Below are 25,146 nucleotides of genomic sequence, written 5' to 3'. Positions count from 1 at the left end.
CCTCCTCTGCTCAACCAAAAACTGATCTTGTAGAGCAGGGGTGGACAAACTTTTTGACTCGCGGGCCACATTGAGTTAACAAAATTGGCTGGGGGGCCAGACTATATATTTGATTCACGCACACTAGTTCAAGCTTATCATTTTAACAGTCCATCTGGAATTATGAGTCATATTTTATCTGTAAAAGTGTCATACAATCTGCTATATGTGCTCGTATCCCTTTTTTTTAGGAGCACTTTAACCATCAGACCACATCAAATAACACCATTTTAAATTTTACATTTTTTTTTAACTGAAGAAGACATCCGGAATATTCATGAACAAAGGATGTATGATATACAGTGCAGTATGAACTATGAACGATAAAACATTGACTATTACAGAGCATGTGATCGTCCCTCCTTTTTTACTTCCCACACAGTGCAGTGGGTAGGTTAAGTTGTGTGTCACATAGTTGTTGACTTGTTTTTGTTTGGCACCATGGATGAGGTAGTTGTCTGGATCACTGCATGTGAAAAGCTACTTACAATATCAAAAGGCTGTCTCAGATTGAATGACTCTGACTACTTGCAAGTCATGTTGCCAGCTTGTATGTTTTAAGTTTAAATTAAATACTTTGGAAGCAACTGGGGGGCTGGACTCAAACACTTGACGGGCCGAACGTGGCCCCCGGGCCGTACTTTGCCCACCTCTGTTCTAGAGGAACTAAAAATCAATTCATTTTACCCTTGGCATAACTTAGTTATCTTGGTTTATTTATTTTTTCTCAAAATGCTGTGCCTTCCCCTGAAGTCTCTGGCACGTCACGTCAAAAACATCAAAAATTCTAAATGCATTTCTGTGCCCATTTTGGCTATTAAGTACCCTACCAAAGAAATGCAGACATCAATGCATATCCTAGACCAGGGGTATCGAAAGTGCAGCCTAGGGGGCCATTTTTGTCCCACAGCTCATTTTTCATTGACCCTAGGCATGTCCTAGAAATAAATATAATTATTAATGAGATATGTTATTTGATACTACACTAATGTGCTTTGTCACGTATAACACAATGGTAAGATTCTTCATCAAACCTTTTTTTTTTTCCGTATGCGGCCCTCAGTGATAGATGAGGCATCCCTGTCCTAGTGGTACAATTTGCAGGCCATACTTGCAGGCAAATGTTATGGAAACAAGTGACTACAGTATTCAGAATGCCACTGTGTAGCGTACGTGTTGACGAACTAAATCAGTAAACAACTAACAGCCATGTGTTTACCGGTGTAGAAAAAACATACAAGCAGATGGGGTAAACACGGGGGAAAAAACAGGAAGTGGGTGCTCTCAGTCAACAGTAGCTGCCTTGAAGTGCAGACTAGTTAAGTGTAGGTGATCCCCAACAGCGTGTTCAGTAGGTGTTGCTAAAAAATGACTTTGGTCCCAAGTTTATGCTAAAAATATCAAGAAAACGCTGCCACACGCACAGAAGAAGGTCAGCTTGGAGCAGGAGGATGTCGACTAAAAGGAGCTGGGCGGGGGGGAATTTTCCACTGAGTGCTGAATGCCTCCTTTGCGGCCACGTCCAGGTTGTAAAAGCAGGAGTATTACTACATTTACATGCTGAAAAGGCGGGAACACTCCTCCGGTCACCTGACCTACTATTAGAACCTCTTTCTTATTGGACACTGACCTGAAGAGTGCATCCAAACACACCTATCATGAGCATAATGACGGACAGGTAGTCGGTGAACACGTCCCACCACGGCTTCAGGACCCGGAAGGCTGGCTGCTGCTCCGAGAACTGACGGAATTCCATCATGGGAATCATGATGCCTGCAACGGACAGATTACAACACCGATGTGAGCACAAAAATCCATACCTCCAACCTAATGCTATCTAACTCAACACAAGGTTTGTCCAGGCCGATCCACCACAAATAAAGCTGTAGTATGAGAGCTGGGGTTGCCATGGCAACAACGCAGCTGCTACATAGATGTGGCCGATGAGCGTGTACTTCAAAGAATTGTTTTAAAGAATTGTTTCAAAGTGTTTTATCTCTATCATGATGAGAAAAAAACTACTGAGGCCCTTCACTTTGTATCAGGTACTTGGAAAAATCCCATTTCCCAGGCATGAGTCAGCCATGGAGCGGTCCACGTCCTTGTCCCTTCCTGACAGGAAATGTGTCTCAATCCCACATATCCAAAAACAGACATGTTTGGAACACACCCAGGGCGTTAGGACAAAAAAGCCTTGTGTCCTTCAGGGAGCGAAGCTTCCTGCAGTGCAGAATTAAAACACACACACACTAATGGCTCATACTTTTGCAGACTTTGCTCCAAAAAAAAAGGTGAGGACATAAAAAATCAGTAGAAATATCAATAGTACAGTAGAGTGAGGATGCTGCAGCCTCAGTAAAAACTAAAACTGATGACACCAATGGTCCAAACTAACGGTCACCTCAGTGGGAGGAGCTATTGCCACAATGATGATGACGACGACAGACTTACCTGTCTTATGGACGGACGTCGTATGGACGTATTTGCTGCAGCTTCTCTCCTGGCGTAAGCGATGAGGTTCAGGATCATCATCGATGATGATGATGATGATGATGCAGAGGTTCTGCCCACCGGTCCGCCCGCTTCCATGCCGGGCCTCGCTCAGAGCGTGCGGGCGGGGACTGGCGTGGAAACCCGAGCCTTGCTCCGGCGGGAAGTTGTCATCCGTGCAACAGCAGCGGGCGTGATTGTGGCGTGTGACGTCATCGCTGCTGCTTTACTTGGGGGGAAATTACACATTTAGAGTGCAAAAAAGTTCAGTAACAAATACGTATTGCTACTGTGCTCTTATTTATAAGCATTCACATTTGTTATTTCAGTAAAAAGCGGAATTGCGTGGTGGAAAATGAGCCAAACCCAAACCCAAATTAATCACAAACCACATCATTGTGTTGTTATTCCCGATCCTGTTAGTCTCTATAGTTTACTCTGAATCAGTAAGTTTTCCTACCAAAAGTATGCATTCTTGTACAACTACAGTACTATACAAGTCTTGGCAGCTTGTGGTCACATGGTTCACCGGTGCTGCCTTCATGGCCCCATCAAAAAAAACGTAAAGTAGAGCATCCAAGCTCATCTCGGCGTACTGTATCTCTAAAAGAGGAGATTGGAGAACAGCCGGCTTGGGCTGGTGCTCTATTTTAGACACCTCACACGTTTTAAACAGTTATTATGTGTCTGATAAGATGTGATTTAATTTTGAGTGCTCAGTTGCCAATTTCCGTCGCTTGGCCCGCTCGCAAGCGGGGATAACGTGTTCTTCCTCGCTGCATTCGAAGGTGTCCTCTGCCCTGGAGGTAAGTGTGGCTGACTGGCGGACTGTTCGTATCTTTATGTACATTTGAGATTTGTGTTTTCTTGTTGAAAAAAGACAGGAGCCTGCAGATGCATTAGCGTGATGATTACACTAACAAAAGTATCCAGGCTGCTTGGTGGCCTTTAAAAGTGGCGCTAGCTGCTGGTCGGGAAAGCAAAACGTCAAACCTTCGACTCCGGTGATGTATTTAACTAATTCAATACATAATACACGCCTTGGTCCTGACATGATGATATTTGATTGGGAAGAAAGTTGACTTTATTGACCTAGCAAAGCGCAGACTGTTAGCTTTGTTGTGACTGGCTGGTGTTCTTCTTCTCTTCTATGTATATGCCCCCTAGTGCCGCTCAGTCGACGGCCATGTTACTGCAACTTCGGTATAACAATGTAGCACGCGCAATACGTGCTTTGCTTTTGGGCAGTTAAAAATGGTAATAAAATCTCCAATTTAAGGGCCGAGTTATTGATTACTGTCATTACCTATTTTGTTTAAATGAATTGCTGGTGTATTTTGTTCCCTTCAATGTCTCATGATCTTATTTTTGTTATCTCTATTAGCGACACGGTTTGTGTTTTAATTGGCCCGTGGCACATTGTACAGATACAATTAAACAAAACTGCAAAAATACATCATAACATCACAATGTAAAGATAGCAAGCTGATATGTAGATACAAAATAATATATATGTATTATACACTATTTTTGCCAGCCCATATATATATATACACACACACACACACACACACACACACACACTCATTCACTCATGGTCAAAATCTTTTAAGAGCAGTTGAAAAATTTCAAGAATTGACATTTTGCACTGCTGGATCTTCAGGAGGTTCTAAATACAGTTTCAAAATGCAAAAAGAAGAAATGGGAGCGAGACAAAAACATTTTGAGTGAGCAATTTATTGCAAACAAGCATTAAAGTGAAGCAAGGTGTTCGTCAGCTGATCAAACATTTAAGACCACAGCCCTTAAAAGTTCAACTCTTGGCAAAAGCATGGATTCAATGTCATTTTCCGTCAGGATCTGATTGGCTGTCTGTCAAGACACTGGACCATCCTCGGCCCAAATGAAGGTCGTTACTGGTGCCGAGTGCAGTCCGGTAACCATCAAACGGCATCTGCGAGAGAAGAGTTTTAAGAAGAAAAAACGTCTTCAAAAGGTTTTGTCTCCATCAACACCACAAAATCAACTGTTTGGAATTTGCACAAGAGCATCAAACATGGTACATTGAAAGGTGGAAGAAAGTTTATTCTCTGATGAGAAAAAATGTAACTTGACGGTCCTGATGGCTTCTAATGTTACTGGCCTGACAAGGAGATCCCACTTGAGATGTTTTCCACACGGCACAGTGGAGGAGGCGCCATCATGATCTGGGGTGCTTTTTCCTTCAATGGAACAATGGAGCTTCTGGTTGTGCAGGGGCGTCAAATGGCAGTTGGCTACGTGGAGATGTTGCAGGGGGCATTCCTCATGACTGAAGGCCCTCGTTTTCAGCAGGACAGCACTGCAGTTCACAATGCCCGCCTGACAAAGGACTTCTTCCAGAGGAACAACCTCACTCTTTCGAACCATCCTGCATGTTCCCCTGATCTAAATCCAATTGAGAACATTTGGAGATGGATGGCAAGACAAGTTTACAAAAACGGATCAGTAACAGAGAGTATCCACTCTCTGCCCATGTCATCCCCTTGCCATTTTCACCGACTGGATCAACATTCCCACTATCCTCCTACAAACACTGGCATCAACATGTCCAAACTAATTTTTCAGGTGACTAACAAGAATGGCCCCGCTACTCATTAGAGTCCTTTTTTTGAACATTTTATTTCTAGTTTAGGGGGCTTTATGGATTTTTGAGCTTCATCAATATGTTGTCTCACTCCCATTTCTTGTTTTTGCATTTTGAAACTTTATTTAGAAGCTTCTGAAGATCCTACAGTGCAAAATGTAAATTCACGCAATTTTTCAACTGGTCTGCGCAAGTACAATTTGCTGCATTTTACATATGCTCGGAAATCCCAAAAATACAATCTACACTAAAAACAGTGCACTCAACTTAAAAAAAAATACGTGCCGTCTTTGAGCACAACCACTCATGGCTCATAAGACGGTTAAAGGTGATTGAAATGTTCTACTATTAAAAAGACTGGTGTTTAAAGATTTTGATGTAGATGTATGTGTGGTATCTGCATCAGTGCCCTGATACAGAGCTAAATGTCAGGAGGTAGAAGGATTCATGTCAAAGAGGGGTTTAAAACAATTATCATTGTTTTAGGAACCATTCCATTGATTACAATCATGTCCATGCTGCATCTTCACCTTTGCTACACACTAATCAGAGTTGTTTTTGTGCAGAATGAGCATTGCAAGGCAGGTCCGATTCTGCTCCAGGTTTGCATTTCTTCCCGCTAGTGGTTCCTGTAGAAGGGTTTGTATTTCCCACGTAAGTCAAATATATGTACTTATTTACCATTAACAGATGTGTTAATGGTTAACGTGGTTTCAGCTGTTTTGGGACTGTAGCCCAAAAGCATTGCTGATGATGAAACTTTCATTCTTGTATTGTCTTGCAGCAGATGATGGCGTCTCGACACAGCAACTCCAAGAGGATTGAAGGACTGGACAAGAACGTGTGGTGAGAGAGATCTTCATTTATGTGGAATAAATGAACACTTAAGCAAGCTATCATGCAATTCTTATTGGCTTTGCAATGCAGGGTGGCGTTTTCCTCTGTGGCGGCAGACCCTTCCATCGTCAATCTGGGTCAAGGCTACCCTGATATTTCGCTGCCGCCCTACATCAAGGAGGCGCTGGTGGAGGCGGTGTCGGTGGACAAGATGAACCAGTACACAAGAGGCTTTGTGAGTAGAAACCGACTGGCTCTTCTGGCAACAAATCCAAAAAGAGCTGTTTATTATTGAAAATGGAAGGAAACTGTGTTGTTTGGTGGGTTTTGTCCACCTGAAATCATCTGAAAACAAGACTCAGATGCGCATGCTTTTAGTGTTTCTTTACAAAGCCAATCAGAAGAACACTTGACGAGTTGGTCCACTGGCCGACTTAAATGGTTTAGACCAGGAGTGTCTGAAGTGAAAAAGTTGTAATCCACAAAAAAAAAAAAAAAAAAAAGTCATTTCAGTAGCATAAAGTTGAAATATTAAAGAATAGAACAGACTTTTTTTTTTAGTCGTAATTCTATGAGAAACAAACAAAACAACAGATAAAGTTGTAATTTTAGGTTGGAGCAAAAAATGATAATGATACAAGAATAAAGTCAAAATATTATGGGAATAAAGTCATAATTACGAGATGCAAGTTGAAATAGTTGGAAAATTCAGAAATAACCAGCAGAAATGAGAAAAACAGCTATAATTTTCTAAGACTAAGGTCAAAGCACGGTGGTCTAGTGGTTAGCATGTTGGCCACACAGTCACAGTCAGGAGATCGGGAAGACCTGGTTTCGAATCTCCGTTGGGCATTTCTGTGTGGAGTTTGCATTTTCACCCCGTGCGTGTGTGGGTTTTCTCCGGGTACTCTGGTTTCCTCCCACATTCCAAAAACATGCATATTAGGTTAATTGGTGACTCTAAATTGTCCATAGGTATGAATGTGAGTGTGAATGCTTGTTTGTCTATATGTGCCCTGCCATTGGCTGGCGACCAGTCCAGACCAGCCTCTCTCCCGAAGTCAGCTGGGATAGGCTCCAGCATACCCCTGCGACCCTAATGAGGAGAAGCGGTATAGAAAATGGATGGATGGATGGTCAAAGTATTAAGAGAAAAAAAGTCAAGTTAGTAGCATGCAGTTGAAATATTTAAGTAAAAATACTATTTTTTTTAATTTAATATTATGAAAAACAAACAAAAAAAATTACGTTTTGAATAATTAGGTTGGGGACAAAGTTAAAAATAGTATGGGAATAAATTTATAATAATACAAAAAGAAAATTTACAAAGATTATGGAAGAAAAATGTAGAAATATTTAGAAAATTAAAAAAACAATGCAAAAATAGGAAAGAAAGAGCAAAGACTAAAGTACTACTGATACTAATATAGGCTTTTTATCACAAAGCTTTTTTATTGAAATATATATATATAACTTTTCAGAATATGTGGTTTGGACACTCCTGCTTTAGACTATATTAGAGAGCAAGAGTGGACCTAAATGCAACCTGAACAGGATTTCTGAATGGAACGAGGCATTTGCCCTAAGCTCTTCAAAATCAATGAACAAAACTGCTGTTTTGTGTTGCAGAAGCCCAACTGTGGTGTGTACATCTTGTTCTGACCCCACAGGGACACCCTGCTTTGGTGAAGGCACTCTCCCAGGTTTACGGGAAAGTGTACGGACGCCAAATTGATCCATTCAAAGAAATTCTGGTCACAGTTGGAGGCTACGGCTCCTTGTTCAGCACCATGCAGGGTCTGGTGGAGGAGGGAGACGAGGTGAGACTTTTCTTCTCACGCTTTGGTTTCTAAGACTAACCACATGTTTCATCTTCCTCCCTTCAGGTTATCATAATAGAACCTTTCTTTGATTGCTACGTGCCTATGGTCCGCATGGCGGGGGCTAAACCTGTACTCATATCACTACGTCCTGTAAGCGTGCGTGAAAGTCATGTTTCAAACCACATTTGTTGCGTCGGCCTGAAGGTGAGCTCTGTGGCAGAAATCGGACAAGGAAACCACCTCCAGTGCCGACTGGTACCTCGACCCGGAGGAACTTTCCAGCAAATTCACCTCCAAGACGAAAGCCATCATCATCAACACCCCACACAACCCCATTGGGAAGGCACGTATGGCAAGAACCCACTCAAGAGGAAAACGGGATCCAGGTTCTGAAAGGGCAACTTCCTGCAGGTTTTCACCAGAGAAGAGCTGCAGATGATCGCTGATCTGTGCGTCAAACACGACACGCTGTGCTTCAGCGACGAGGTCTACGAGTGGATGGTCTACCAAGGATGCCAGCACCTTAAGATTGGTTTGTTGGTGTACTACTTACCACCGCTTCTCACGTGATCCCAGCCTGTTCAGGTGCTAGCAAACATTCCGCATCTTCCTCTGCAGCTACTTTGCCTGGTATGTGGGATCGAACCATCACCATCGGCAGCGCAGGAAAGACATTCAGTGTCACCGGATGGAAGGTTCTTTGCACTATTTTGAACAGCTTAATAGATCTGCTGATTAACAATTGTTGGTCGTCCCTCGTGTAACGTGATTGCTGCTCCCCAGCTGGGTTGGTCCATCGGGCCAGAGCATCTGATCAGGCACCTTCAGACCGTCATGCAGAATACGCTGTACACCTGCCCAACACCTTTACAGGTAAGCTGCTCCACGCATTCAAATGAGAAAAAGAAAAGCTCGTTTTGGTAACAGTGGTCCGTTTCTCGCCAGGAGGCTGTGGCGCAGAGTTTGCTACGCAACTACGAGATGATGGGCCAGCCTGAGTGCTACTTCACCTCCCTGGCCGAGGAGCTGCAGGGGAAGAGGGACCGCTTGGCCGCCATCCTGCAGGAGGCCGGGTTGTCGCCCATCGTCCCCGAGGGAGGTTACTTCATGCTGGCAGACGTGACAGCGCTCAGTGAGTTCCTGCGCACGGTTTGGCTGCATTTTCCGCTGTGAAAGTTTTCAGTTCCAGTTTCAGGAGTGGCAGTTTTGTTCAGTGTGAAAATATTGGGGTGGAACGGTACGCCATAATCACGGTTCGGTGTGTACCTCGGTTTTAAGGTCAGGATGCGCTTCATTTTGTAGGCAAAATGCAAAACATGGAAGTGCTTTGCTTTTGCATGAACTGCTGATACATTTTGTACATTCAAGACAAAGCCTATTAGTGGAATAACTAGGGCTGTCAAAGTTAATGCAACTAAGTTGCAATACTACATATCATCACAATGTCTTTGAATGTGTCTTCTGAATGCCTTATTTTTGTTTTTTTAACTTCATTTAGCCATTCTATATGCTTGAAAATGCTTAATTTAGGCAAAAAATCTGTAGTTTGCTTAAATGTCCACACTTTTTGAATAATAGGACATTTTCAGCACTAAACAGCATGATATAATAATATATTTTGGAAAAACCGTGCTAGAGTGGCGCCGCAAAGTTCGAAGTGTTGGGGGATTACTGTATTTGTTTACCGCGTAGACGCCTGATGAGAGAAACGCTTCCTGTCCTTCACGTTAAATGTGTACCATGTGTGGAATTGGTACGCCTCTGTACCAAACCCAAGGTTCAGACTACACTAAGTCCCCAACTAACGAACACAATTGGTTCCAGATGACCGTTCTTATGTCGAATTGTTCTTAAGTAGGGGGAAAGGTAATATTACCAATGATATAGGTACTACATGTACGTGTATACATATATACAGTATATGTGTATGTATGTAAATATGAGTTTGGATGCAGTAGTAATATTAAACGAGGATAATTCATGAAAAAAACAATAATAAAAATGATATAATAATACGTAATGATAAATGTTATTTACCTTTGAAGAGGAGTGGTCGAGCACATGTCGTTGGTGGTGGAAGAGGAGGAGGCAGAGATATTGAAAAAAGGACAAATCGTCGTTAGACTCTTCTAAAAGAGCTAGTGTTCCGTGGGTGGTGTAGAATTATAAGCAGGCCTATTAACTCTTCATAAACTTTAATCACAAGCTGTGCGGGGTTGCATGTACAGCTAAAATATAGCTTTTCTTCAGTCTCCTCCCACTGGTCTTAATCGCCTGTTGGTCCCATTAGCAGTGTCACAGTGCCCTCTACTGGTCAAGCATGTGAAATATGGACTTAAATATAAATAATTATGGGCTTATAAGGCAAAACACATGAAAAAATAGACCAGTCGGCTTGTGTTCGTATCTACGAGTGTTGGCACGTCGGATGTTCGTTAGTAGGGGACTTAGTGCATGCACTGTTACATCTCAAGTGAAATTGGTTGTGCAAGTTGTGATCTGTCTCATTTAGAGCAGAACCTGTCGCACATGGCCGAAGACGAGGCCTACGACTACAAGTTTGTCAAGTGGATGATTCAAGAAAAGGTATGGTAATGCATTACCAGCTGAGACTTGGAGGTGTAACCTTCTCATTGGATGAAGCAAAAGCATTCAATCACCAAAAAAAACCACATTCTTATTGATTAATACCAAGATATCTGATGTAGAAACTGGCAGCCATTCCTGTCACGGCGTTTGTGGGGGAGGAATCCACAAAGGCATTTGAGAAATACATCCGTCTCTGCTTCATCAAGGTAAAGATACAGCAGCTGTTGAACACCATGACATGTAAACACGACACATGCATACCTGTATATGTTTTTATCTTTGTGCCCACAGAGAGACAGCACTCTGGATGCAGCAGAGATCATCCTGAAGAAGTGGAAGGACAGCCCAGCCGGAAACTGAACTGAAGGCGGGATTTGTTGTTGTTGTTTTTAAGTCATAGATTCCCATAAAAAGTGAATGGATTGCCTAAAGGTTCGGTTCTATTTTCCTGTAATCCTATTTTCTATCTATATGCTTCCACATAAACAATACATACTTGGTCACATGTACAGCCACTACACAAGTAAGTACTTTTAAAAGTCATTCAGAACCAGATGGCAGAATTTTCTACTGAACTGAATACATTGTCTGTACTCACTCATTATCTAACTATGCTTCTGTCAATCCTACACCTTTATGGGCGTGTGGAACTGTTAATTGTACGATGTGATGTATTCCAATGTACAACTCTGAAACACATTTTATCATGAACCGCCTAATGTCATGTACAAACTTTTACCAAGCCTTTTACGTTGCTCTCTTGGGTTCTTTGAAGGTGAAGTCACAGCCTGTAAGAACCTGTCACACCACTAGAGGGAGCCAAAGCACAACATAATGACAATGACAAGCACAACGAGATCAAACACTATTATTAACTATGCGTTTGCGTCGCTCGTTAAATCGATGACCTAATTTAGCACTAACAACATTATTGTTATTCAACCTGTATGAATAGATAATTTTAAATGGGCCTGCACATTTTTTAACTTTGCCTTTAAAATGATTTCAACCTGGGTGGTATGCCCATAAACACTTGGAGAGCGCTGAGCCGTACGTCAACGTCGCCGCTATATTGGATGAATCAAGGCTGCGCTGTAAATGAATACAAGTAAATGTACTTACTCTCATACTCTCGCCTTTCTACAAAGAAATTTAAGTTAATTGCTCTCGCACTAATATACTTGGGAAACAGTTAGGCACCAAAAACAATCACATTGTTTTTAGGCACCAAAAACAGTTAGGCACCAAAAACAATCACATTGTTTTTGGTGACTAACTGTTTCCCAAGTATATTAGTACGTGTGTAAAGGTATATATGAGAGGAATTGGCTTATATTTCTTTGTAGAAAGGCGCTTTATGAAAGTAACTACATTTCCTTGTATTCATTTACAGCGCAGCCTTGACACATCCAATATGGCGGCGAATTTGACGTGTCGCAGCGGTGGACAAACCCACTCAATGCGGCGTCTATGTCTGTGAGTATGCCAAACGAACAGGAAAGCTAACAACGCTACTTGCATGGATACACTGTAACATTGGAACATATCTTGCTTCAGTAGACAGCTAAAGTGATAAATGTCAATGTGATATGCAAAATGCTAAAACAGCCTGATACAGAAAGTCCACTTATGTAGTGCATTTTTTTTAAATCATGCATTTCTATGTAAATGTATGTAATTTTATATGAGGATGATGGCTAAAATTCCAACATGCTAATAGTTATGCTAGCACCTAGCAAGAAAGCACAAAGTGCTAAGGCAGTTCTATAGTGTTTATATCATGTAGATATTTGCATTTGGACAGGAGTGTGAGGAATAATAAGATGGCTAGCATTGCTATATGCAATTAGCAGCCTCGGTGCCGCATTAGAAGCTGCTACTGCTTCACATGCAGGCCCAGCATTAAAGAACTACCATATTCTAATCTATTCTGCGTCATGTTAACTTTCTATTCAACGCTTTATTGCAGCAGCAGGTACAGTCTGCTGTGGACTGTGAGCACGCTACTAGCAGGGTGGACTCGTGGTCGTACGTACTGTAGATCAGTGGTTCCTAAACGCTTCACAGTCCCGTACCCTTTCAGACATTCAACCTGAGGCCATGTACCCCTTACCCCTTCACACTTCAAAAATATGAACAACAATGAGGACACATTCATGTACTCCCATGACATTTTGCGTTTACCTGGGGGTACGCGTACCCACTTTGAGGACCTAGGTTGTAGATCATGGGTGTCCAAAGTGTGGCTCTGGGGCCATTTGCGGCCATTTGCTTTTTTTTTATTGGCCCGTGCCAAAACAAAACCCCAAACAGCAGCAAAAATGGAAAAATCAGCAGTAATGTTACAAGAATAAAGTCAAAATATTAAGAAAAAAAGTTGTAATTTTATGAGGATAATGTAATATAATTTAGCAGCATAACAATGAAATATAAAAAGAAAAAAACATGTTTTTATATTATGTGTAATATTATGAGAAACAAACCAAGTAACATTGCAATTGTTGGAAAATTAGGTTAGGTAAAAATGATAAAAATATTTTGGGATAAAGCCATAATTTTACGAGAAAAAAATTACTAGAAGAAAGTTGAAATACTTGGAAATAAATTTAAAAAAAAAACAACAGCAGAAATTTTACCAGAATAAATAATTTTATTTAGAGAAAAAAGTCAAAATTTTGTGAGAATAAACATGTTATATTATGAGGACAACGAATGTCATTTTAGTAGCATAGAGTTTAAACATTAAAGAACATTATTTTGTTAATGATTGTAATATGAGAAACAAAACAATCATTTTTGGAATCATTTAGGTGGGAGAAAAAAGTTATAATATTAGAGGAATAAAGTCAGAACATTATGGGGATATACACTGCTCAAAAAAATTAGAGGAACACCCTTTCACGTCTGTCGCATGTGCTCAGGTTGAACTTGCTCTCATCAGTGAAGAGCACAGGGCACCAGTGGTGTAGTTGCCAAATTCTGGTGGTCTATGGCAAATGCCAATCGAGCTCTACGGTGCTGGGCAGTGAGCACAGGGCCCACTACAGGACGTCAGGCCCTCAGGCCACCCTCATGGAGCCTGTTTCTGATTGTTTGGTCAGAAACATTCACACCAATGGCCTGCTGGAGGTCATTTTGTAGGGCTCTGGCAGTGCTCATCCTGTTCCTCCTTGCACAGAGGAGCCGATACCGATCCTGCTGAGGGTTGAAGGACCTTCTACGGCCCTGTCCAGCTCTCCTGGAGTAACTACCTGTCTCCTGGAATCTCCTCCACGCGTCCAGGTACCGCAGTGATGCCCTGGTCCAGATCTGGGAGGAGATCCCCCAGGACACCATCCGTAGTGTCATTAGGAGCATGCCCCGACGTTGTCAGGCATGCGTACAAGCACGTGGGGGCCACACAAACTACTGAGAATCATTTTGAGTTGCTACAATGACATTTTAGCTAAATGGACCAGTGTGCTGCATCATTTTTTCACTTTCATTTTTGGGGTGTCTTTGATTTCCCCCCTCTATAGGGTGATCATTTTCATTTCTATCAAATGATGTGGCATCATTTTGTTACTAATACATCACCCACTTATTATCAGGAAAGATATTCAACATCATTTTTCCCCCACTTTAGATCTGATGTGTTTTCGAAGTGTTCCTCTAATTTTTTTGAGCAGTATATTATGGGGAGGTGGGAGCAAAGACACAAGTGGATACTAATAATAGGCTTTTTCACCAACATCACAAAGCTGAGATGCAGTTTCTTCCTGAAATATATAGAACTTCTTTGCCTTATCTGCTGAAAAAAAATATCAAAGTGATCCATCCATTGTTTCATTTTTTACTATGTGGCTCTGGCTGGTAAAAGTATGGACACCCCTGCTGTAGATGATGTCATGGATGGAAACCTGCAGGCCGGCTGTTTATTAAAAGAATCATTTCTGTTTGTGCGTTTCAATGTCATGTGATCCTCTTTTCCTCAACATGTGGCATTAATGAGGTTACGCAGCTTTGTTGTCGTTTTCCTTTATTACGTCAAAACATGAAATCTGCTTTAATCCGTGCGGCAGATGGCCAAAAAAAAAAAAGAAAAAAAAGTATGTGACCATGACAGTTTGATACTTCTCATGCACACCCTGTCTAGTTGGAGCGTGCACATTTCTGTGCAAATGGTTTGTGTTGCATCATCAAGCCTGCTTGTCGTACTCAATGTGAACACTTCCTGTGAACCAGTGTCATCCTTCCTGTTTACTGTGTGAACCGTGACCTGCAGTCATATACAGAGAGCGCTCCATTATAGATTAACTATGAATATCGCTCAGCTTCTTCAATGATCCACCACTTCATCATGCGGTGTTGTACTTTCGCCCGCCTGAACTTGATTGCCTGACATGACCACTACGTTTGTGTCCTCGGTGGAGGTTACCATTCATAACTGTTGGGAAGTACCGTTCTTTCCACTTCTACGTTTCACGTGTGTTTCTCACGCTCGAGCGAGTGTACCGTGAACCGGCGGTATGCAGGAAGAACGAACACTTTGTGAGAGTGACACGGATACGTTTTGCACAAATGTGCTCATGCTTGAGCACGCCTAGCTTAGGCTGGGGGTGTCCAAAGTGTTGCCTGTTTTTTTTGTTTTGTTTTGGTTTTTTTATTGGCCCACAACACATTCTGAAAAACAAAAACGTAAACATTTTATAAGAATAAAGTCAAAAATATGAAAAGAAATAATTTTACGAGAATAAAGTTGTAATATTATGAGAAACAACAAAACAATAATGTTGGAAAATGAGGTTGCACAAAGAATAAAGTCACAATTATGAGAAGAAAACTTACAAAAAGAAGAAAAAAAAACTGAAACAAAACTGCCAAAAGCTGCCATTTTACGAGAATAAACTCGTAATATTATGAGGAAAAATAACAATTTTAGTAGCATAAAGCTGTAATATTAAAAAATTATAATTTCTTTAAAATTCTTAATATTATGAGAAACAACAAAGTTGTAAATTTTGGAAAATTAGGTTGTGGAAAAAGTTATAATTTTACAAAAATAAATTTAAACTATTATGGGAATAAAGTCATAATTATGGGAAGCAAATTTACAAGAAAAAAATATATATATCAGAAAAATGGAGAAAAAGCTGTAATTTTACAAGAATAAAGTCAAAATATTACAAGAAAAAGTCACATTCTGACAAGAAGAAAAGTCACAATTTTACAAGAATAAACAATATGAGGGAAAAAATGGTCATTTTAGAAGAATAGAGTTGATACATTAAAGAAAAAAATACATTAAAGTAATGAGTATTGAGAAACAAACAATAAAAGTTGTAATTTTTGGAAAATGAGGTTGGGGAAAGTTTTAATATTGTGGAAATAATGTCAAAATATTATGGAAATAAAGTTATATTAGGAGAAGAAAATGTACAAAGATTGTTTCAGAAGAAGGTTGAAACATTTGGAAAATTGGGGAAAAAAAGAGGAAAACGGAAAGCTACTACAGTCAAACCTGTCTATAGCGGCCACTGAAGGGAAACGGCAAAAGTGGCCGCTATAGACAGGTTGGCGGCCATTTTGGATTTGTGCGCACACATATTAACATGTATTCACAAAAAGACTGGAGCAAAACCAAGAGACATAGGGGAAAAGGCTCTGTTGACACATAAACAGGTAAATAGGTAAATCGAGGTAACAGCTCCGGTGAGAAAACTAGTAATATCAATAACAATGAACCAGCGCCGCACATTCGACAGCACTGGCCTTTTATCCACCACAAATGTTAATTGACCGCAGCTGCGCGGCCACCAGGCATGAAGCGGCTGCTTCTTCCTCCCCGGAGAAGGCACAGCCCGCCAAATAAGAGCGCAGGAGAGGGGACGCTCGCTCCTGTCCTGCAGAACGTCTCAAATTTCCATCTTTGATTTTTTTTAAAACACAATTTTAAAAGCAAGAAATAAAAATTTTAGTGAACGAGCCCGAGGATATATGTACAGGATACACGTAAAGCAGTCATGAATGGGTGTGTGCGTGAACAATTGAGTGCGGAGGAAGGGCGAAGATCGTCGTAAACTAACAATACCATCGCTCCTTTCTTATTGAATGGGCTTCTAATCTCTAATTAGTCGGCAATTAAGTGATATTTTAGATGTTTTATTCAGGTGTTTTGGCTATTTTAGAATCTATTCACGGCATTGCAAAGTAAGAAGATGGCTTTTTTATGTCGAACTACGACTTGGTAATTAAAGTCTACACACGATGGCTTCATTGCTTAAAAAACGAAACTTTTTCGTGCATGAAGCTTCTGCTTGAGTCGGCATTTTGGCCGCTATATGCGGTCAGCTATTGACCAAGGGATACAAAATGGGTGGCCGCCGGCCGTGTTAGACAGGTGACCGCTATACACAGGGTCATACAGGGTCGTACATTTTCTGCGGGGGATTTTTCAGTGGTCGCTATAGGCAGGTGGCCGTTCTATACAGGTGGCCACTAAGACAGGTTTGACTGTAATAGGCTTTTTCACTGATATCACAAAGCTGAGATGCAGTTTAAATATAAATATATACAGTAGATATACAGTATATATATATACACTTTATTAGCAAATTGCATGGTGTGACGTGCCTATGTTGAGCACATGTGTTCATGCATGAGCAAACAACCTTCTGTCTTTGACTTGGTGGACTATTTCATGTCTGTTCATTTATCTGATGCAAGGTGGCAGTTATCATTATTAACTGCCAGGACTACAGAACAACTGGAACCACACATGAATGTTTTTCTCTCTCTTCGTTTTGTCGGGTTTTTTTTATGTCACAAACCAGACGGAGCCGCCTGGGAGTGCTTGCACAGTAGATGGGGGAGAGGCCCACAGCAGGACCTGCTGCTCGTTGAGAAGAGCGATACGTGCTACGAGTCGCCAAAAGTCTCTTCACTAGATTTGCCGTGAGTTGCTTTCTGAAGAAGAGTATCTAGAGGGGTCCGATTACACCCTAAATAGAGTGACAAAGTCGCCGGCTGCCCCAATAAATATAGGAGAAGCACTGCATTCAGTTTGTGCGTTAGCAATAGCGCGCTCACACTAATCAAATCCCTTGTGAACATGGAGGTCAACCTCCAATAAAAGTGAAACACACTTTCAGTCATGTCATCATCTTGGTATGAGTGTGGACTTGTTAGCCCGTTATGTAAACTACTTTTACAACATCAGCGTGTTGTCGTGTGAGAACACTCTCACAGACGGGCGGGATTATGTCAGCCTTTCTCAGACACATCTAGCGTGCAGTCATCAGATCCACGTGGATTAGTCGTCTGCTGCTGCCGTAATCCCGTCATCGTTTATGTTAATTATGAACATTGTGCCAATAATCTGCTATCACTGTCCGACACTGCAGGCCAAATTAGGTTAATGTTGTCTCAAATGTCACACCGGATGTGTTATCCTGCGTCCTCTAGGGGGCGTTTGCCGATGCCGCAAGGAGTGCCAGTCTTGCCTAATAGTGTTATGGCCTTCGACAGAAGCAGTAACCGAAATTTAAACCAAATTTGGCCATTGCTTGCATAGTTACTTGTGGCTATGTGACGTTTTCCTCCATTTGTGCAAAATTTCATTTCAATTCTTGTGTTTTCATGTGATAGTCTATTTGTGTTGAGTAGCTAGACAGCACACTAATCCCTCTGACACTTTGTGCTTGGAATTTCACGGCCTCATTCGATCACAGTTTTTCAAAAATGTATTAATAAATCATGCTGTTTCGTGGTTGAGTATGGCCTATTATTAGTCCAAAAATGTTATGTATATTTTGCGTAATTGAAGCATTTTCAAGGTGACTAAATGAAGTAAAATACAGTCGTCCTTCATTTATAGCAGTTAATTGGTTCCAGACCCGACTGCGATAAATGTATTTCTCTGATATGAGATTCAATGTTAATAAATGGAATATTTTCTTAAGAGCATAGAAAACCTGTTTTGACTTTCTAAATGAGGTTTGTAACATTATTAGAGCCCCGTAGACATGAAATAACACCCATGTAGTCACCTTTACACTCCTATTATTCATTGTTTACACCAAATTGCAACTCTTATGCTGCGGGGGCTCAAGGCGGCCAGTAGCTAGCAAGCTAACAAGCTAGTGAGCTAACCAGTTAACCTCTAATTTATTTAAAGTTATTTAAAGTTAAAATCCAAAACCGTACCACTTCCACATGGCATGGAAGGATCACTTTTTTTCAATCTAACATGTCGGACATGCCATGGCTGACTTTATGCAGTGTTAAGGTAATGTCTCAAGGATTTGTGTCATTACTGCGGCCTAGTGACCAGAATACTACATATCACTTGTATTTCAATATGTTTTGACAAATAATAGACCATGGTCTACCATCAAACAGTGATGATTTATTAATGAATCAATCGCTATCTAGTGAGGGAGCGATAATCGAACCGTGATACTGGGAGGGACGACTCTATAAGGCATTCAGAAAACGCTGAGAAGATGTGTAGTATTCTATCCTGGTCACTAGGTGTCAGTAAAGTTACAATGATGAGACGAGACAATAACCACAGCAGGAAGAACTGTCCAGAAAACAGAAGTAAAAAAGGAACAACAATAAGGAACTCTCCCAATACTAATATGTGCCTGTCAGTATTACATCGTATATGTCTTATTTTCTCTTATTATGTCTCCTATACTGGGTAATAGGGAGTGTAAAGGTGACTACAGGGGTGTTATTTCACGTCTGGAGGGCTCTAGGGATGTTAAAAAACGTATTTAGAAGGTCGTAAAAAGGTTTTCTATGCTCTAACTACAAAAATATAATAATTTTATATAACATTTTATGACAAAGTCAACTTAAGCGGCCACTTTTTTAGTAATAATACGGGGACTTGATGAGCTGGTCGACATAGACGGGTTGTTGACTTAAGTGGGTTCCACTGTATATGACAACATATGCGATGCGTCTCTTGTGAGGAGGTCCGGAACACAAATATCTGTGAGAATGTGGGGATCGTAGCCACCCCGCCCCCTCCTTGCCAATAATAATGCATGTTCCCACACAGGCCATATGGCATTGTGTGCCCGCCTCTTGTTGCCAGTGCACATGGCCTAACAGCTTGGCGGACACATAATTAATTTGCTGCGGCATCTGCCTGTTTATATTCCAACCTACATTTCCTTAATTGGACTGAGGAGGTTAAAAATCAAATGAATGTCGTCGGTCCCGTTTGCCGCACGTGAGAGTTTGAGGCGGTCTCGGGACACTTTGCGTGTTTTTCTTGTGTGTTTATGGGGTTGCGCTCATTGGAGGTGGCGACATTATAGCTTTAATGAAATTGAACTTTAGACAACTAGTGCACACTTCCGATAAGGTAAATAAAAAAAAAAACAATATATATATGCCTACTAGCGTTACTAACGATACTACACCCCTTGACTCCCCCTCGAAATGCAACATTTTTAACTGGTAGTTTAACAGAAAAAATATATTGCTGCTAACAATCCCCAAAGCCCCAAACTGGGGGTGTCCAAACTTTGTCCTCCAAGGGACACATAGTGAAAAATGAAAGGATTCAAGGGCCACTTTGATATTTTGTTAACAGACATGCGAAGGTTATGTACGTATATTTCAAGAAAAAAGTGCATCTCAGTTTGTGATATGCTGTAGGTGAAAAAGCCTGTTATTAATATCAACTTTTGTCTTTTTTTTCTTATTATTTTCCAAATATTTCAACTTTCCTTATTAATAATCTTCGTCAATTTTCTTCCTATATTATGACTTTTTTGCCATATTATTTTGACTTTATTCCTATACTATTTATTTTCTTTATTCATTTTTTTCTGTATTTATTTATTCTCCAACCTCATATTAGAAAAAGAACAACTTTATTTTGTTTAGCTTGTTTCTCATAATACCACAGCTTAAAAAATTCTAGATTTCAACTGTACGCAACTAAAAATGACATCATTTTGTTTATTCTTGTAAAATTGCAACTTCTTTTCCTGTCAGAATCTGACTTTTTGTCTTCATATTTTGACTTTATTCTTTATCAATTTCAGCTGTTTTTTCCATTTCTGCTGTTGTTTCTTTAATTTTTCAATTCTAATCATGATTTTACTCTCATAACATTATGGCTTTATTCTTGTAACATTATCACCTAATTTTACAAAAAAATTGCACCTCTACAGTATTTCTTTCATACTTCAACTTTATACGTTTGATAACATTTTTCCTCATAAATTGACGATATTCTCGTAAAATTGCGACTTTTTTTTATTATCTTAATATGTTGACTTTATTCTTGTAAAAATTACTGCAGATTTTTCCATTTTTGCTGCTGTTGTAGGGTATCCTGCAGCACACCCATCAGCCACCAGAGGGAGCTCCAGCACAGTCAGTTTGTGTCAGTGGGCAGCCATCTCCAAACGAAGTGATGGCCACTAAATAAAAGAAGACTTGGGGGATGTACCGCATTTTAATATCCAGCTACCCGCTGCACAAAGGACGTTTGGCTCCTCCCAAACTTAAGAAAACCTATGATAAACTGCCACAGCGTCAACACACTTGGTAGGAATGCGGGGTACGAACGGGGTCACCGTGCAGTCTAAGATTTAAAGGAAAAGTAGACACTTGACTCGCAGGAGAATCCTAACTGCGTGCAACGGCCGCCTCATTCTGATTGTGTTGTGGCATCAAAAGGCGCTGATGAAAGTTATCAGGGTGATCAGTGAGATAGACGACGTGCATGAAGAGAAATTGTTAATTAGAAAGCCTGAATATGAATGAGGCCCTGCATTGTCTTACATTAATACGTTTAATTTTCCGCAGTCATACTGAGTAATTAGAAATGGCAGATAGCAAATAATAATAATAAAGCTAAGCCGCGTTCATTTTGGGGTGTCACGTGACCTGTTAGGGGAGGATGTGCGGTGTAAAGGTTCGTGCCGCCCACAGCGGCAACACGGAGGGCTGCTGGTACGGTGGCCGCAAACAGGGAGTCGTGTCCGGCGCGTTCATCCCCGCTGCGGTTAATCACCTGACTCCCCCCAACCCCACCTTCACCTCCTCTCCACCAACAAATGTCGCCCCCCTACCTAGGATGGCACCCCCCGGCGCTGATTTGCAAGAGCAGATTAATCAGAGCACGCAGGCCTTGATGAAATTTTGCTGTTATTGTTCCCAATTTTAGCAACATCTTTTATTGTCTTCATCAGTCATTTGCAGGAGAGGGGCAGGGGGGGCTGTGTCAATTATGCAAATGACGTCGCACACTTTTGCAAATTACTGCACTCGGCTGCTGTTGTTTGTGAGAATTTGATTATTAAATATTATTACGCTCCAGGTTCCCTCAGGTTTTTTTTTTCTTTTTTAATTGTGTTTGAGTTTGATGTGGCCCATCTGCTCCACGCCGCAATCAAAGCCGCACAATAACCAACGCGGCTTTCAAAGTCACTGCTAGCGCATTCTGACGCGCAATCCTAGCAGGCCACGTCCTCTTGCAGCAGCCGGAACTGAATTCAAGTTTACTTTCAATTACGTGGCACCTAATGATATTTTAATCTGCTTTCTTTCATTCCCAGGAAGCTGCTGTTCAAAGGTTTGCTCTGGCAGCTTGAAGAAAGAGCACAGATTGACGTTAGATCTCCACTGTGATAGCAAATTAAAGCTTTTATCGTCACAGGAGAAGCAATGTTTCCTTATTAGAGGCTTCAGTTGCTGCCGCCGCCCTCTTTCTCCACGTGCGATAAGCAGTGCATGTCAGAGAACATGAATCCTTTTCTCAAACGGATTTGCTATTTTTGGAAGTGGTCATCACAATTTGAGCTTAGAATCTTTTCATGGCTGAAAAATTCCCCCAAAACAACTTTGTGCAAAGTAGAGCTGCAACTAACGAATACAGTGGAACCTTGGTGCGTCCCGGTTATCGTGTTTTGTCCAAAATTGACAGCAAAATTTTGCCTCTGCTTGCGACATTTTCCGGTCAGCGTTAACATGGTGTTATTAATAAACCGCCTGAGTCCAACTGTATTTTTTAATCCCAAAGCATCCTTATCTTGCTCACAAAATGGCAACCTGAACCGGAAGTCAGCTATGTTGACCGTCTATGATGTCAACAGCAGTTGACTCAAAAATGTCAACACAAAACACATTTTTATAGTTTTACAATTCTAGTTTTACATGCATAAAACCATTCCAAATGCATATAAATGAGGAATGAAAGGGATAAATGAACATTTAAGGTTACCTTTGGGCTACGTTCACACTGCAGGTCCATTCCGTATTTTAGCTCATATGTGACCTGTATTCTGAGGGCATTGAATCGATCGCAACTGGACTGTTCAGGTTGTCTTAGAAGACGTTTGGCCTTTCATCCGAGCAGACTTCATCAGTTCATGCACTTCAGGTCAAGACTATGCAGTCTACAAGCAACTCAAAGAAAAAGAGCACTCTTGAGGACAAAGATGTACACATGGAAAGAGAAGACACATGGTTTGAGAGGGGGAGGTCTGCGACACCACCGTTCTCACCACATACAATGCTGCCCTTTCATCCCTTCCTAAAAGATTCAATCATTTGGCCTTGAACAAGGCACAGCCACCTTGGTTTCAGGTGGGTCCATGACCATCATCACCACCCAAATGTCCATCGTTAGTGGGAAGAGGCCCCACTCCATGTATCCTAACGGCCGTCATTTGACACCACAAAAAAGCGAACTCATTCATATCTGGACATGCCTCCTCCTTTAGAGGATAAATAGACTGGATCTCGCACCAAGTTCTCAGACTAGAGCTGTCCTATCTAGTCTGACAAGTGTTTCTCTCACCTAGTCTTTGAGCATGAACTGATGAAGCCTGCTCGGATGAGAGGCAAAACGTCTTCCAAGACAATCTGAACAGTCCAGTTGCAATCCATTCAATGCCTTGAGAATATAAAGACCTGGGTGAATGAGAATATTCCCAAGCATGTGACCTGTATCGAATTTGTTTATGTCAGTGTGAACAGTACAATTGAGAATTTTTTCAAATGCGACTCAGGCCTCGTTTGAATGTAGATATAAATCCAATCCAATCCATGTATCCGATCTACTGCACTCTGAACAGCGAGGTCGAATATCTCCAACCTAAACGTCATTGAAAGGCGTGTTTTCTTGTGCAAGACGTGGTTAAAAGGTACTCACCAATGTAGGCAAAATGACTTTTGACTACATCGGTGAGTACCTTTTATCCTTTTATCCCTTCTCATCCGTAAAGTATTTTTAAAAAAGAGTCAGTGAAGCGGCTCACGTCACCCACCACTCCTGGCTCCAACATCTATCCACGCACTCCTCGGAGCAGACGTCGCAACAAGTTCTCCACAAACTGCCACAGCCAAAAGTCTTAATCGTAATCATTTGTCTCCATGTAAGTGAGTGCTGATTTTAAAGCTAATGTACACGTCATTGTACATCTAATGAATAACTATATTGATGAACCAATGTGCTAGTGAATGAATTGATTTCAGACCATAATATTGACCAATTTTGTTCAACAGAGACCAGGTTAAACTACGTTAACTTAAATGAATCCACTATTAACTTTCACATCCCCAGAGAATCTGGTAGGGGGGGAGGAGTCGCAGCCATCTGTCACTCAACTTTACCAGTAAACCCACAACCTAAACTTCATTATCAAACATTACGAACCATCGTTCTCAGTATTTCACACCCAGCCCAGCACCTACGACTTGTTATTGTGTACCACCCCCCTGGTCCCTATTCCGAGTTTTTAACTGATTTGCTGGAGTTCCTATCAAATCGAGTAATTTGTGTAAATAAAATAATCATAGTGGGTGACTTTAACATTCGTATGGACGTAAACAATGACAGCCTAGCCTTCTCATTCACTTCACTATTAGATGCAAGTGAGTTCTCCCATGTAGTGGATGAAGCTACTCACTGTCACAATCACACACTTGATCTTGTGCTGACATATGGCATTGATGTTAAACGCTTAACAATATTTCCACAAAATCCTGTTCTGTCAGACCATTTTCTAATCCCATTTGAATTCCAAATAGTTAACTACACACCAGTAGACAAAACACTACCTAGCACTAATACATTCAAAGATGCTATCACCCCTCTCCTCAATTTACTACCCTTCAAAGAAATCTGACCCATGGTACAATCGCCATACCCGTGAGCTCAAACATCCATCTTCTATGCCGCTTATCCTCACTAGGGTCGTGGGTATGCCGCAGGCTATCCCAGCTGACTTCGGGCGAGAGGCGGGGTACACCCTGAACTGCTCGCCAGCCAATCGCAGGGCACATATAGACAAACAACCATTCACACTCACATTCACGTTCACACCACTTAAACTAACATGCATGTTTTTGGAATGTGGGAGGAAACAGGAGTACCCGGAGAAAACCCACGCACGCACGGGGAGAACATGCAAACTCCACACAGAGATGCCCAACGGAGATTTGAACTCAGATCTTCCTGATCTCCTGACTGTGTAGCCAACATGCTAACCACTAGGCCACCGTGTGGCCCCGGGCTCAAACATAACACAAAACTTAGAAAGAAAATGGCGTTCCACCCACTCACAAGAAAATCATTCAGCCTGGAAAGAGAGCCTTAAAAATGACAGAAAGGCCCTGTGTAATGCCAGAACAGCTTGCTACTCATCTTTAATTGAACAAAACAAAAATAACCACAAATTCCTCTTCAGCACTGTGGTAAGGTTAACAAAGTGTCAGAGCACCATCAAC

The 25,146-nt window shown here is 41.2% G+C and overlaps 3 protein-coding genes across 12 annotated transcripts in view; 2 read left to right on the top strand and 1 right to left on the bottom strand.

The window, feature by feature from the left end:
- lrrc8c (leucine rich repeat containing 8 VRAC subunit C) overlaps window positions 1–25,146 on the bottom strand; it is a 49,278-nt gene that overhangs the window by 5,896 nt on the left and 18,236 nt on the right. The window contains exons 1-3 of one of the 2 annotated variants that reach the window (XM_054788715.1): window positions 10,666–11,496; window positions 2,491–2,753; window positions 1,670–1,812 (exon numbers count right to left, since the gene is read on the bottom strand). In XM_054788715.1, coding sequence (XP_054644690.1) covers window positions 1,670–1,812; window positions 2,491–2,753; window positions 10,666–10,727 — 468 coding nt within the window. In that variant the 5' untranslated portion in view covers window positions 10,728–11,496. Of the gene's footprint in view, window positions 1–1,669; window positions 1,813–2,490; window positions 4,484–10,665; window positions 11,497–25,146 lie in introns of those variants that run through there. The other variant, XM_054788717.1, reaches the window with a different exon arrangement.
- LOC129188357 (kynurenine--oxoglutarate transaminase 3-like) lies at window positions 3,080–11,510 on the top strand. Of its 9 annotated transcripts, XM_054788723.1 has the most exons (15): window positions 3,081–3,335; window positions 3,410–3,533; window positions 5,722–5,809; window positions 5,940–6,001; window positions 6,083–6,227; window positions 7,663–7,812; window positions 7,879–7,965; window positions 8,036–8,158; window positions 8,227–8,347; window positions 8,434–8,510; window positions 8,599–8,688; window positions 8,761–8,947; window positions 10,328–10,401; window positions 10,524–10,610; window positions 10,696–11,509. In XM_054788723.1, the coding sequence occupies exons 3-15, from the start codon at window positions 5,723–5,725 to the stop codon at window positions 10,762–10,764; spliced, it is 1,359 nt and encodes a 452-aa protein (XP_054644698.1). In that variant the 5' UTR covers window positions 3,081–3,335; window positions 3,410–3,533; window position 5,722; the 3' UTR covers window positions 10,765–11,509. The 9 variants fall into 9 exon arrangements, with proteins under 9 accessions (XP_054644702.1, XP_054644700.1, XP_054644699.1 ...); XM_054788727.1 differs by lacking the exon at window positions 3,410–3,533 and having other exon boundaries at window positions 3,080–3,335; window positions 5,943–6,001; XM_054788725.1 differs by having other exon boundaries at window positions 3,080–3,533; window positions 5,943–6,001.
- LOC129188895 (uncharacterized) lies at window positions 23,871–24,545 on the top strand (the record flags this gene model as incomplete). Its single annotated transcript, XM_054790024.1, has 1 exon — window positions 23,871–24,545. A coding segment is annotated over one exon (675 nt), but the record flags the coding sequence as incomplete, so codon positions are not given.

This window comes from Dunckerocampus dactyliophorus, chromosome 10 (genome assembly GCF_027744805.1).
Source record: "Dunckerocampus dactyliophorus isolate RoL2022-P2 chromosome 10, RoL_Ddac_1.1, whole genome shotgun sequence".
Classification (NCBI taxonomy): Eukaryota; Metazoa; Chordata; class Actinopteri; order Syngnathiformes; family Syngnathidae; genus Dunckerocampus; species Dunckerocampus dactyliophorus.
Note: the sequence above shows the minus strand (reverse complement) of the source record. Positions and strands in the feature narration are given on the sequence as shown.